The sequence below is a fragment of the Pediculus humanus genome, genomic scaffold (genome assembly GCF_000006295.1).
Source record: "Pediculus humanus corporis 1103172107477 genomic scaffold, whole genome shotgun sequence".
In the NCBI taxonomy this organism is placed as follows: Eukaryota; Metazoa; Arthropoda; class Insecta; order Psocodea; family Pediculidae; genus Pediculus; species Pediculus humanus.
Genome location: NW_002987095.1, coordinates 392,119 through 407,118, shown reverse-complemented (window position 1 = coordinate 407,118; position 15,000 = coordinate 392,119). Strand labels below are relative to the sequence as shown.

At 29.2% G+C, this 15,000-nt stretch overlaps 5 protein-coding genes across 5 annotated transcripts; all 5 read right to left on the bottom strand.

Moving 5' to 3' along the window:
- Positions 1–1,556: 1,556 nt before the first annotated feature.
- Positions 1,557–1,766, bottom strand: Phum_PHUM132240 (uncharacterized protein; the record flags this gene model as incomplete). Its single annotated transcript, XM_002424465.1, has 1 exon — positions 1,557–1,766. The coding sequence occupies one exon, from the start codon at positions 1,764–1,766 to the stop codon at positions 1,557–1,559; it is 210 nt and encodes a 69-aa protein (XP_002424510.1).
- Positions 1,767–2,335: 569 nt separating this feature from the next.
- Phum_PHUM132230 (uncharacterized protein) lies at positions 2,336–2,811 on the bottom strand (the record flags this gene model as incomplete). Its single annotated transcript, XM_002424464.1, has 2 exons — positions 2,336–2,583; positions 2,799–2,811. 2 exons carry the CDS (start codon positions 2,809–2,811, stop codon positions 2,336–2,338), a joined length of 261 nt encoding a protein of 86 aa, XP_002424509.1.
- Positions 2,812–4,003: 1,192 nt separating this feature from the next.
- Positions 4,004–4,480, bottom strand: Phum_PHUM132220 (uncharacterized protein; the record flags this gene model as incomplete). Its single annotated transcript, XM_002424463.1, has 2 exons — positions 4,004–4,124; positions 4,152–4,480. 2 exons carry the CDS (start codon positions 4,478–4,480, stop codon positions 4,004–4,006), a joined length of 450 nt encoding a protein of 149 aa, XP_002424508.1.
- Positions 4,481–5,414: 934 nt separating this feature from the next.
- Positions 5,415–7,269, bottom strand: Phum_PHUM132210 (uncharacterized protein; the record flags this gene model as incomplete). Its single annotated transcript, XM_002424462.1, has 2 exons — positions 5,415–5,706; positions 6,896–7,269. 2 exons carry the CDS (start codon positions 7,267–7,269, stop codon positions 5,415–5,417), a joined length of 666 nt encoding a protein of 221 aa, XP_002424507.1.
- A 2,088-nt stretch (positions 7,270–9,357) lies between these two features.
- Positions 9,358–10,521, bottom strand: Phum_PHUM132200 (uncharacterized protein; the record flags this gene model as incomplete). Its single annotated transcript, XM_002424461.1, has 2 exons — positions 9,358–10,286; positions 10,512–10,521. The coding sequence occupies 2 exons, from the start codon at positions 10,519–10,521 to the stop codon at positions 9,358–9,360; spliced, it is 939 nt and encodes a 312-aa protein (XP_002424506.1).
- Between the last annotated feature and the right edge of the window lie 4,479 nt (positions 10,522–15,000).

Genomic DNA, 15,000 nt, shown 5'->3' with positions numbered 1-15,000 from the left:
ATATAATATTTGGTTAATTTTTCACTTTTATCTTCTTATTTAATTAATTAATATAAAATAATTTATTTAATTTGTACATAAAACGTTCGTACATATATATATATATATATATATATATATATATATATATATATATATGTATATACATGCGTGTAGATATTGTACGATGCCTATTTTTTTTTTTTGGTTAATACATAAAAAAATAATTAATGGGTAATTAAATATATATATATTTAAAAAAAAAAAAAAAAACTATTTTGTACCGAGGCCGTGATATTAAAGTGGTTAATTAAATAATAATAATAATGATAATAATAATAATGATAATAATAATAATAATAATAATAATAATAATAATAATAATGACAATCGACTCAGTGCACACGCGGTCGTCGTAATTAACATTTTCCCATTATTATTATTAATATTACTGCTGCTACTATTACTACAACTATTATTATTATTATTATTATAATTTTGATTGCTTTTAGAATTTGCTTTAAAAAAAAAAAAAAAAATAATAATAATGATAAAATTTTCACCGAGGAAAAGAAAAAAAAAAAAAAACGGCCAAACTATATAATAGCAAAAAATGCGAACATGAGGAACTTTCGAATAACCATTAGCAAATCCGACATTTTGCTTTAAAATCATCAGTGATAATGACATTACAACATGCCAAACCTATTATTATTATTACTATTATTAAAATTATTATTATTATTTAAAAAAAAAAAAAAAAAAAAGAAAAAAAAGGACATTATTAGTTTTATTACTGTCATCGTCATCATTATTATTATTACTGTTACTATTATTGTGAAGAGCAAAACTTTAATTACAGCAATAAAGCTTTTTTTTTTCTCTCTCTCTCTCTCTCTTTCAATGATAAACACAACAACACAAAAAATGCCTAGAAAATAAACCTAATTAAAAAAAAAAAAAAAAAAAAAAAAAAAGGAATGATGCTATTTATTTCGTTATAAATATATTTATCGTGTGTAAACACATACGAACCCGAATCCCTGATCTCGTTTTCTAATATTTAATAATAATAATAATAATAATAAATGATAATGACAATAATAATAATAATAATAAACCGTTAAATAAATAAATAATAATAAATATTATTAAATTTCCTTACTCTATGGGTAGGTGAAAAAAAAAAAAAAAAAAAAAAAAAAAAAAAAAACACTCTCACCTCACGCACGACAATCGTACAAACACGCACGCAAAAACTTTCAAACACGCACGCACGCACTCACGCACAAAAAATAAAAATATTAAAAAAATACTGATCTGTTTCCTAAGGTTTTTCTTTTTTCCTTTCCTTTCCTTTCCTTCCTTCTTTCTTTCTTTTCCGCGGATCAATTAATTTTTACATAACTACATATATATATATATATATATATATATATATATGTGTGTGTGTGTATGTGTGTATAAGAAGCAGTAATAATAATAATAATAATAAAGCGAGAGGGGAAAGAAAAAAAGAGAGAAAAGAAAAAAAAAAAAAAAAAAAAAGAGGAAAAAAAAAAAAAAATGAATATACGTTACACGAGAAAATGATCTCCCTGGAAAAGTAAAAAATCCCTCGACAATGTTTTCATACAAAATTGTTTTTCCTTTTCCTTTTTCTTCACGTACTCCATGTATGCCAACTTGTGGGCTTCGTCTTTGACTTTCAAATGACTCAGAAGGTTCGATATGTAATTGGAACTCTTGCAAACTCTCCAAACGTGGCAAACCTTGCAAAATGCCATACCCCTCTCCGTGTCCCTTACAAAAAAGTCCCATATAGCGTGTATTTTTGAACCTGAAACACAATCCCGACTCATCCGTTAATTCGTACCAAAAAAATAAAAAAAAAAAGAAAAAATTTTTCCGGATCCAATTTTCTGGGATTTTTGCTTTCTTTCTTTTTTCTTTCTTTCAAAAACATACAATGTATATATATTTTATCTTTCTCTTTCTTTCTTTCTCTCTTTCTCTCTCTCTCTTTTGTTTCAATTATAAATTTTATTGTGTGTGTGTGTGTGTGTGTGTTTTAGGTGTTTTTGTGTGTTGGTAGTGATTGATGGTGGCAATGGTATTGATGGTAGTGGTGGTGGTATTTGTGTATTTGTGTTCTTTTTTTATATATGAAGGAAATATTAATCATCATCATCATCATCATCATCATTATCATTATCATTTGGCCACGTAAACCGAACTCGTCTGTCTTTTAATAAATTAATTTAGTTTAGTTTAGTTTTAGTTTTTTTTTTTTTTTTTTTTTCAAATTGTATTTTTTTCCAAAATCATTTTTCTTTTCCTATTTCCGGAATTACTTTCAAAATGGTTCCGATTTCCGTTTCGAATACAACATTCTCTTCCTGTTGAATTCTACGTATGCGTAACAGTGCAACCTTTGCTTCGAACTCAAATGAGATATCAAATTCGTCGTGTATTTATGATTTTTGAATATTTTCCATTCTCTGCATATGAGACATTGAGCGACTCCCTTTTCAACGTCTCTCCTAAAATAATCCCATATCGGATTTCTATTCAACGAATCCACGTGTTTTATCGACCACTGACCTAAAAAATTTCAATTTCATAAATTAATTTTTTTTTTTTTTTGCAACAACAAAAGAAAAAAAAAAAAAATTTTTTTTCAAATTACATTTACATTTTCAACTATTCTTATATATTCTCTCCGTTAAAAATTTTTTCTTTCTTTTTCTCTTCTTTTTCCTCTTTCAATCAATCAATCAATCAATCAATCAATCACTCAATCATTCATTCATTCACACGCTCGTACAACATTTCTACTCTCATACATACATATATAATTTCATATTTTTTTTAAACATTTATTTAAAATTAAAACATTATTAATTAACGAATCAATAAATAAATAAATAAATAAATTTATTTACATTCAAAAAAAAAAAAATAATGAAATTATAAATAATAATAATAATAATAATAATAATAATAAACAATTATTATTATATTCATCATCATCATCATCGTCATCGAGTACTTAAACAAAATAAATTAATAACAACAACAACAACAAAAACAACAATCAAACATTTCAATTATTATTATTATTATTTCGCTACGATTTCAACTGATTTTCTTCAGAAAGGGGGGGAAAATACGTCAGCAAACAGACACATAATCTTTTTTTCCAAACCTTATCGTTCGTCACGTGATCAATCACAACCCCTCAACCTGTTATCGTGTATCAAACCTACAAAAAATAAATTCGGAAAGATGGGGGGAAACGTTATTTATTTATTATTATTATTATTTGTTTATAAAAACCATAGACGTAAAATATAAATAAAAAAGAGAGAGAGAAAAAAAAACAGCCTTCTTTATTTATTATTTATTATTCTTTTTCCATTGTTTTCTGACGTCACACAACTTTACGTCACAACCAACTCGAAATGATGTCAAAAACAACCGACAAATTCAATTTTTAAACAAAATCCCGAGTGTATTCATCTCAAAGACCGATACAACCAATCAACCGACAAACAAACAAACAAACAAACAAACGCGTTGACCGATTATACTCGTTCAATAAATTCAAATACGAAATTTAACAAACTGTAAACCATGTTTTATTGAAACATAAAAACATTATTAATTATAATCAACATCATCATCATCATCATCATCAACAACAAAACAACAACAAACAAACAAACAAACAAACAATTAAACAACTCCACTCAATGGGGCATAATATTAATAAATTAATTTCAAATAAATAAAATTTTTTTTTAAATTTAACAACAACAACAACAAAAACTTTGTACTTTTTTTTTCCATAATTGGAACAACTTAACGGTAATAAAAGAACCTATTATTATTATTATTATTATTATTTTTCGTTGAGCAAAACGGGATTAAAGCTTTCTTTTTCCCCCTCGCATCCTCCCCAAACTTTCTCTCCTTTCTTTTCACGCTCAGTTTCCCGATTCCGAATCCCGGATCCCCGGACTCAATCATCGTTTTTCGTTTCCTCTTCCATTTGTTGTTGATTTTTATCAAAAACGGTCGACGCCATGTTCGTGAGCAAATAATTCAAAGCTATGTCTTCCCTTATTTTACTATTCGTTTCGCTTTTTTTCATCATGTAAAAATTATACGACGTATCGTGACCGATTCCTCTCGTTCTCAAATGCGTCACCAAATTCGTGACGTACGCATTGTTACGATACGTTATCCTTTTCCCGCAAACTTTACACGTTGCCTTATCATCTTCGAGAGTGAAATATTCCCATATGGGATTCGATAAATCGTGGGGAGGCGATCGAAAATCGGAGGATTGGGATGATCTCGTTCTCGGATAATAATTCGTGGTCGTAGGGTGGTGATGGTAGTCAAAGAGTTTAAACGCATACGGCGAAGGTGACGAGGATGTCAACGATGACGTCACGTTCACATATTTATCTAATTTTAAATTTTGATTGGACATATTTTTGTATCTGGGTATTTTCGACACTGAGGATGATGATGATGATAATGATGAGGATGGGATCTTATTGGACTGGACATGAACATTTTCATCGGGTCCCAACGTGGAATCCTCTTTCTTAACAAATAATTTCAACATGGATTCCTCCTCCTCCTCCTCGCTATCCTTTATTTTATCCGAAGAATTTATCATCGATTCTAATTTCTTACTCTCTGTTGACAAAAAATAAATTACGTAATTATTTATTTGTGCGTGTGCGTGTGTGCGCGTTTCTATATAAAAAAAACTACAACTTTCAAAATTCTACACAACTTTTTTTTCCGTTTTTGTCTTTAACGTATGACAATTCTTTTACGACGTCACTCAAACGACAAAACAATAATAATAATAATAATAATACTAATACTAATAAACTTTTTCTGACGACAGCAATTTTTTTTTTTTTCTCTTAATTCACTAAAATAATAATAATAATAATAGTAATAGTAATTTAATAAATAATTTTTTTTTTTTATTGAAAACAATAATTTACAACAAAAATGTTTTTTTTTTCTTTCTTTCTTTTTGGTTGTTTGTTTGTTTGTTTGTTTTCAACGATAACCTTTAACAAAACAAGAACAAAATAACAAAAACAAAAAATTATTAACGGTAACTTTATCAATTAAATATAAAGAGCAACGACTTCAAACGAATTTTAACGAGAAAGAAAAAGAAAAAAGGGAAAATTGCACCACCAAATAAGGGGTCGTCATTAAATCCGCCGTAGAAAAATCATAAAACAGGAGTAACCCCTTAAAACGACGACGATGACGACGACAACAACAACAACAACAACAACAACAACAGAAGAACAAGAAGAACAACAACAACGACAACAAACAAAAACGAAAATTTCTCTCCTCCTCTTCGATATTCAAATTCTTTATTCTTTAATTCAGGTTCTTCTGGACCGAGATTCGGATTTTCTCAGGCTCGATTCTTTTATTTGGGGTCCTATGTAACGATAACGTTTCGAATACACCCAACGGTTTTTTTGCTCTTGAAATTCTTCAAACAAACTATTATGTTTCGATCTTAAATGTATCTCCGCATTCCCCGTCACGACTCCCTTGAGCAAAGTCCCACAGATTCTACACAGGCTTGCTTTTCGATTGTTCACTTTGTCGAAGTAATTCCATATCGGCGACATTTGCGGTCTGTACCCGGGCAATTTCCCTGAAACAAATCTTAACGTTTTATTCGATCAACAACAACAAACAACAACAACTACAAAAACAAAAAAAAAAATCCTTTCGTACAATTTTATACACGATGGTGATAAACGTTTAAAAAAAAAAAAAACTAAATTAATAATAATCTAATCGTAAACTAATAATATTAATAATAATAATAATAATAATAATAAATCGGATCTTAAAACCATTACAGTTATATATACATATATTTTTTTTTTTATTAATATTTTATAAATTAATTTTACATAGATTATTCTGCTCATCACACACACACACACGTATCATCATCATCATCATCATCATCATTTTACTTTCAGGTCTCCCATCCTCATACCTAATTCCTTCACCTCATTTAGAAAACAAAGAGAGAGAGGGCAAGAGAGAGAGAGAGAGAGAGAAACGCATCACCAAAACTTAATAATCAATTTTCAATTATTGAAAATTTCCGCCATTTTCCAACTGTTTTACCTAAGACGACAACCACAACCACAACAACAACAACAACAAACGACAAATCTCAAAAAACACTTTAAACTTTTTTCCCCTTACTTTAACCAAACAATAATAATAATAATAATAACAATCGAGAGTAATATCGCAAACAATACTTAATCAATATTTAAAACCAAACCTTTAATTTTTTTTCTGGGGGTAGGGGGAAGAGGGGGAATTTGGGGAGAAGTGCAAACTCAAACTTGAATTACTTCACTTTTTTAAAAAAAAAAAAAAAGAGAGAGAGAAAGAAAAAAAAAGAAAATTATTTTATTTGTCACAGAAAAATCCATCCAACTACTACTACAATAAAAAAAAAAACATTTTTTATTCATTATTATTATTATTATTATTATTATTAAAAAAAAAAATTTTCATTTATTCTTATTCTAACTCTATCAATTAAAAATATATACTTAATTTGTTTTTTACATTTGCGTGTTTTCATCAGTTTTTAGGGGGAAAGAGAGAGAAAGAGAGGGGGGAGATAGTGAGAAAAGCTCAAAGTGACGTAATATAAACACACACACCACGTGGAATTACTAAAAAAAAAAAAAAAACACAAAAAATCACGCCTAAGCAGGATTTGTGGAGGATCATGAGATAATTTAAAATAATAATAATAATAATAAAAGGGAAAAGAAAAATTAGTTGTTTTGGTTGTCTCCTTCTTCTCCTACTCCTTTACGATGGATCAACAATGATGGCGGACGTCGAATCGTTCATTTGAACGACTTGTATTATTTTCTTTTTGACGCGATTTTTCATGTAATTCTGATACACGTAAAAATCCTTCAACTTTTCCCATTCCTCCTTTTGCAATTTGTACAATTCGAATTCTTCGAAATGCGTCGCTTTCAAGTGATACACGATCCCGGATGTCGTTCCCGATGCTATGCGTATGCTTCCCCCGCACGATTTGCATATGGCAACTTTCCTTTCCGAATCTCTAACGAAATAATTCCATATGGGCGAGGGCGGAGGTCCTTTCGATTGGTGAGCTATGATCGTTGTCGGTTCAACAGCCAGAATCCTCGTAGGCTGACAGTAATTGATCTCCATTCCTAAATTTGAACGGGAGAAAATAAAAAAAAAATTTTTTTTTTCTCTTTTTTTTTTTTTTTCGTTTTCGTTTTCTTTTCTTTCTTTCTTTAATTCTTTATTTATTTATTTTTAATTAATTAAGCGGGCAAGTTTTTAATTAAAATTGAAAGAGAGAGAGAGAGAGAGAAAGAAAATAATAATAATAATAATAATTAGAGAGAAAGAGATCGAGATAGAAAAAAAAGAAAACCTTTTTTCTTTTGCAATCACCACCCTAATGTTTATATTATATGCAGTGTAAATGTTTCGATCCCTCGGACGTGATGAATGATTGAATGAATGAATGAATGAGTGTGTGTGAGAGAGAGAGAGAGAGAGAGAGAGAGAGAGAGAGAGAGATCTGGATAATGTTTACGAAAATAAAATAAAAAAAAAAAAAAAAAAAAAAAAAAAAAATATAGTCGGTAAAAATTAAATAAAATTTTTATGTACAAAACACATTCAATCAAATAAAATCAATACAACAACTTTTGTTAAATTTTTCTTATCCCGAAATTAATAATCGACGGTAGGAAGACAACACCTTCCTCCTCCTCCTCCTTCTTTTTCCACCACCACCACAACCACTACTACTACTACCGTCATCGTATTATTCGTATCCGACAGACAATCATTATTATTATTAACATCATATTTTTCTTCCTTTTCGCACTTTGTTTCCTTTGTTTCTTTGCTGTTGTTTTCCTGTTTTCTTTTCGTTTTTGTTTAAGCGTTTCGAGCATTTAAATAATTTATTAATTGTCCATTTTATAAATCCGATATATACATATATAATTTTTTTTTTTTTTTTAAGTCTTTTGTAATTTTTCTATACAAAAAAAACAATAATAATAATAATAATAATAATAATAAATAAATGTTCGTGGCCATTTGCCGAATATAAAATGAGAGCGACGATTCTTGATTATTTCCTTTGACGCTTTTTTCTTTTTCCGCATTCAAAATTCATCACATCATTATCATCATCATCATCATCATCATCATCATGCATCATCGTAATCGTGTCATTAAATTACTTAAATGATTTGGCGGGGGGGGGGGGGCGGATGAAAATCGTACGGGTTTATGTTATTACGTAATTAATCGAAAAAAGCAAAAATCCTTCTCAAAAATTAAATGACCGCGCACTTGCACACACATTCCACACTCGCACGATTCGATGAATGAATAATTTTCGGCCAAAATAATAAAAAAAAAATAATAAAAGGAATCGAATACACGCACGCGCACGCACGCACGCACAAACCTCGACTCACGGTAGAAAAAAAAAAAAGAAAAAAATTATATTAATCGGAAATACATAATATCGAAAGGATCAACTTTTAAAAAACAAAATTTTCCTATTAAATAAAATATCAAATAATAATAATAATAATAAATAATAATAATAATAATAATAATAATAATAATAATAATTTTAATGTAAAAAAAAAGAAAAAAAATCAGGAAAAAAAAACAAAAAAAAAAAAGAAAAAAAAACTACAAGAGTAACAAACAATGAATGAATGAAGAAGAAAACTATTTGCCAATTTACAAAAAAAAAAAAAAAGAAAAATTCATTTTCCAAAATTTTCCAAAAAAAAAAAAAAAAAAGCACAAATAATGATGATGATGATGATGATGTAATATACATAATAAATATTAAAAAAAATTTTTTTCTCGAAAAGAAAAGTAAACGCGTAAAAAATGGCGAGCGTGTGCGCGCGTGCCTGTTCCTAACTTTGCCCGGAAAAGGAAATTATCATTATTATTACTTAGGTACATCCTCGTCGAGGCCTTTTCGAAGTCGTTTTGAAAACGATATTGAAAAATTGACAAAGGTGACAAGAGCTTTTCCGCAAAACGACACGCATACAATTTCATCACGCCATCATACCTAGGTTTACTATTGAAATAGAGAGAGAGAGAGAAAGACTGTGGAAAGGTTTAAAACATAATTCAATCCTATTGCACTTGATTTGATCGCGACTCACTCTCGCTCATCGAAATCGGAAAAAATAATAACAATAAAGCGCTATCGACATAAATTTTTTTTTTTTTTTTTTCTCAGTTGGCTATAATAAATTCGACTTGTCCGACTTCTTCCGACGACCCCTCATCGGCTGTCGCTTCTTCCACTTGTCTCGTTCTCCCGCTTTGATCGACGGAACAAACTAAAACTCCGTGTTGCGGCGATAATTGTTCCCATATTTGCAACAATTCGGAATCCGATTGTTCTCCGGCTTCGACCAACGTGTCGCCCTCGTCCAATATTTGTATGACTTCCGCCGTTCCCTCCTCTTTCATCGATTCCTCCCCTTCTTCCGCCACTTCCGACCCGCTGCTTTTCAAATATTCCAAATATTCCGCGGGAACTTGCACGAATTTATACTGTCTCCCCTCCTTGAGAGAAAATTCCTCTTCCGCAATGTCAATGTTTTCCATTTCTTGCTCCGGCGAGTCCTCGAATTTCGACACGGCCACGCACGTTTTCCCCTTTTTCAAATCCTCGATTATTTGCTCTCCCATGACGTCGGGTATCGTACCCTTGTTGCTTATATTCAATATCTTTATGTTTCCCTGTCCCAATTGTTCTAAATCTTTCTCGGTGATGACGCAACTTTCCTCCTTTTTCGTTTTCGCCTTTAAAACAATCAATTTTTTAACTTCGTCCTTCGCGCTCATTTTCCTCTCTTCCCCTCTGTCCTTTTTCAATCTCGCTTTTCTCGGTGACGTGAGAGGAAGACCCAATATCCCTCCCCTTATGTGATAACCCACTCCCATTCTCCCCTGTATGTATTCGTTCCTGTAATTCTCGTACGCTTTCGGATGAAGGAATCTGAGGTGTCTCACCATAACCGACGTATTGTGAAACCTGAGAGATTTATGGCAGACGACGCAAACGGCTCGAACGTCTCCGGTTTTTGTCGTCGTCTTCTTAAAAAAGCTCCATATCGGAGTTTGGACCATGAATTTATTCGTTTTCTCTTCGACACCTGGTTCGAAAATAAAATTTTTTAACTTTTCTCAAAATTTTACTTTTTATTTATTTATTTATTTATTTTTTTTTTTTAAATAAAGTTCAAAAGTTGGAAAAATACTTTTACTTTTTTTTTATTTTTATTTTTTTTTTTTATTATTTGGAATCGAACCGTTTATTACAAACATGGAGAAATCCAAAATGAACAATAGTTAATTTATTAATGTATATACATACATACATGTATACATAGCCTTTATTTATAATTTTTTTTTCATTTTATTAATAATAAAAATTATAACACAAAAAAATACTACAGCATATATCATTACTACCCCACAAACCTTTAAGGTTTTTGGGGGGTTTTTTCTTTTCAATTTTTTTTTTTTAAAACGCCTGCGAATAAAATTATGAATAAAATCAAATGCCAGAAATGTGGCGGTTAAAAAACAAAAAAAAAATTAAAATGTGAAAAGCAAAAGCAAACGGGAGGAAATTTCGAATACATTATAAATATATATCACCGTATACTAATTCATAAACCATGCAAACACACACGTACTTTTCTTTACGTAATCGTTAGTTCCCCCCCCCAAAAAAAAAAAAAAACCCCAAGACGACATGCAAAACTGGGAAAAAATTATTTTTTTAAAATCATATTTGAGCTGTATGTACAAGTCATTAAATCCGCCAATATTTTTTTGCCAACAATCAACGATTATTAACCCCCCGACAGCCCCCCAAAAAAAAACACCATACCAATATACATCAACACCTAGAGTGTAATTTTTTTTTTTTTTTTTTCTTTTTTAACGACTTTTTAATCTCGACAAATTTTAACTCGCCAACTCCAATTAACGGTAAATAGAGTAAATCAAAACAATTAATTGACTGATTGAATGATTTTTTCCCCTCACCTTCCCTTCCAAAATGTCAGTAGGTGCCTGGTTAATCGAACCATCGACATTTTAATATAAGTACACACGAATGTGAAGAAATTCATCAAAATTCAAAAGATTTTCCCATTTTCAAAAAAGGACCCAACAAACGATTCAAATAACTTTAATACTCGCTTGGTACTACTCAATACACGACCTACAACACTTATAAAAAAAAAACATACCGTGTAAATAATAATAATAATAATAATAATAATTCTAAATTTAATTTCCCCCCCCCTCCCTCCATTTACTTCCCCATTGAAAATTAAACCCATAATAAATTTCAATTTAAAAAAAAATTCATTTTTCATAATCTCTTCGACGGTTGTTAAATCAAAAACAAATGATTAAACGATCAATAATAATAATAATAATAATAAATTAAATGACGAATGACTGACTGAATGAAAGACAGAATTAAAAACATTTTTTACGTATTCCCAAGCACGCATTTACATCTCAAATCTTTTCACATCGTTCTAAAAAAAAAAAAAAAAAAGAAGCAGAAGTCAGTCTGTCTTCTGATTACTGACTTCTATACACAATAACACAATAACAATAACTTGTGATGCAATCGAATAATAAATACGTCATCAAAATAAGTTCAACATAAGCAACAAGGATAACTGTTATAATATTGTTAAATGTTATTTAAAAAAAAATAATAATAATAATAATAATAATAATACTTTTTACCAATCATCTCGAATTACGCAACACAATTAATATTAAATATAATAGTATTATTTTACTAGCATGACCCAATTATTGGTTTTTTAAAAAATAACCGAATAAGTTTTTTTTTTTTTTTTTTTTTAATAAACTTTAAAACCTTAGGAAAACAAATAAATAAATAAATAATGAGCAAAAAGTTTTATTTTTAATAAATAAATTATTTCCGCCTGTCTGTACTATAACCTAAACATAGGAGGGGGAGGGAAACATGATTTGATTACGCGAGTCAATTTCTTTCCCCCACCCCCCCACATTAATTAATAATAATTTTAAACGCGTTTGAAGAAATTAATTTTGATTGAATTTCCCTCACCTCCCCTCCCCCCAGTAAAATTTTCCCTTTCGCAATTTTATTAAAAAAAAAAAAAAAAAAAAAAACCAACGATAAACGAGTAAACGACGTGATTCGCGATTACGACATTTTTTCCCCCATCCCTCATTTCAATTTTCACAAATAATTTAAACGATTTCTTAATTACTGCACATTTTCAATTAATTAATTAATTAATCAATTAATCACAGCAAAATAAGAAAACGCTGTTGACAGACACAAGTACACGCATACGCACACGCACACGCACACACACAAGCTAAAATAATTTTTTTTCCCCCTCTTTTGTCAAAAGAGAGACAAAGAGAAAAAATACCAAAATAAATAAAAAAAAAAAATCTCGCGTGGGATTCGTTCAAATTTCCATATAAAAACATTTACAATAATAATAATAATAATAATAATAATAATAATAATAATAATAAATAATAATAATATTAATAATAATAACAATAATAATAATAATAAATAATAATAATAATTAATTGCATACCTACCGTGTATCTTTAAAAATAAAATAAATAAATCAACACTTTTTTTTTCACTCATCCGTTTTTATTGTTAATTCCACGAAATCAAATTTTCCGAATTACACGTTAAAAACATAAAAAAAAATTTTTACTACAGAATATCTTGATTGTAAAAAAAAAAAAAAAATTAAAAACAACACAACACACACATTGAAAAATATCATTAATCAATTTTTTTTTTTTTTTTTTTTTACTTACCTCCGTAATAATTTCATAATTTTATGCTTACCTCTTTCTCTCTCTCTCTCTCTCATCATATCACACACGAATTACATTACCTTACCTTTTAAAAAAAAACAAAACAACAACAACAACAACAACAAACACACAAAATTCACGAGAGTATTTAAACGATTAGGAAAAAAAAACCCGCTTCGAACCGGCATTAAAACAAAAACAAAAACAAAAAATTTTAAAACACGTCAACATAATCATAATTCGATATTTATAAATAATAAACAATAAATGTAATTTCTAATTAATAATTAATAAAATCACAGTTATATAATTTATCATTATTATCATTGTTGTCATCGATACCTTACCATACTTACCCCCGCAAGCACGCACCCACCCACGCACTCACATTTTCTTCGACGACGACGATGAATCCCTCAACGAGTATTATCCTCTCATCAAATTATTGATTTCTAGGACAAAACTCGCTTTTGATGTGTATGTGAAAATAAATTTTAAACAATTAAATAAAAAAATGTCGGTTCTTCTTCTTCTTTTCATTTTAAACTTTTTCGTCTTCGTTTACCCCCCGATACGCGTGATTTTATGATGAAAAACGCCGCGAGAGAGGAGCACACGGTTGTGACCCCCTCCCCTTGCCAGCAGCACACCGTCGTTTAAAATTTATTAATATTATTATTATTATTATTTTTTTTCCCCACCCATCATTTGAGAGATGTTTTATTTATGATAACACGTTTAGAGGCTTTCACGTATGAAAATCGTTATAGAAAATGGAGTGAACCTCTTCTTTTTTATAAATAGAAAACGCAGCCTAATACAATCGAGTTCTAACCATATAAAAAAAAAAACCTCCCGAGAATATGATTAATTATAATAATAATAATAATAATAATAATGGTAAATACTTGGTTAGCATAAAACATCTAATTTTTAAAAAAAAATTTTAAATTATTGCAGAAAGTGTATGACGTCATAATTTAATTATTATTTATTTAAAAGCACTTGTTTACACGTGACCCAGATTATGGAGTTTTTACATTGTTGTTAATAAACACAACGCCTTTTCTAAAACTAAACACGTTTGCAAATTTTCTTTTCTTTTCTTTTTTTTGGGGGGGGGAGCAAGCGATACTAATAATAATAATAATTTAAAAACTTAATTTTCAAAATGCGGAAGAAAAAAGAAAGGGAAACATTATTATTATTATTATTATTCCAGTGAAACACCACATTGGCAGCATATTTACAATAAAAGCAATCGCGAATAAGAATTTATAAAATGAAGACAAAAATTTTCAAATTCGTATGAATAGTAAAAGAGTATTATTATTATTATTTAGGGGAGAAGGTGGAAGGGGAAGAAAAGAGAAACCTTTTTCTTTTTCTTTTGGGAATAAACTTATTTCGTACAATCAATCGTAGTTTGTAAAAAGCATGCCGGCCAATCGTTTGTTTCCCTTTTCCCCTCCCTTCCTTCCTCCCTCCCCCTCGCTTCCCTTTATTAACAACGATTATTATACCATATTAAACATTAAGGAAAAAAAAACCTCAACGCTATCATACACAAAACATCTCGAGACATTTTTTTTTTTTTTTTTTTTTTTTTTTTTTCGTGTCGAAATGCAAGAAGAAAACACGAAATTATAAATAAATAAATAAATAAAAATTTTCTTCATCACTTTCCTCCATTTTTTTTTTAAATTAATTAATAATAATCGATATTATCATGCAATTTATTATTTAATTATTATTTCCCAAGGTTTACAAACCTTTTTAGAGTAATTCAATTACCCCGCGTTATTGTTAAATTTAAAATAAATAAATAAATAAATAAAAATCCAATCACGCGAGTTAAGATTATAAAATAAAATAAAATAAAATAAATAAATAAATTTTTTTTTTAAATTAGCCAACACCAGTATTTTTTTTTTCTTGGGGGGGGGGGGCAAGGGACTAAAAATATTTTTCCGTTAAATGATCCATTTCGGGTTG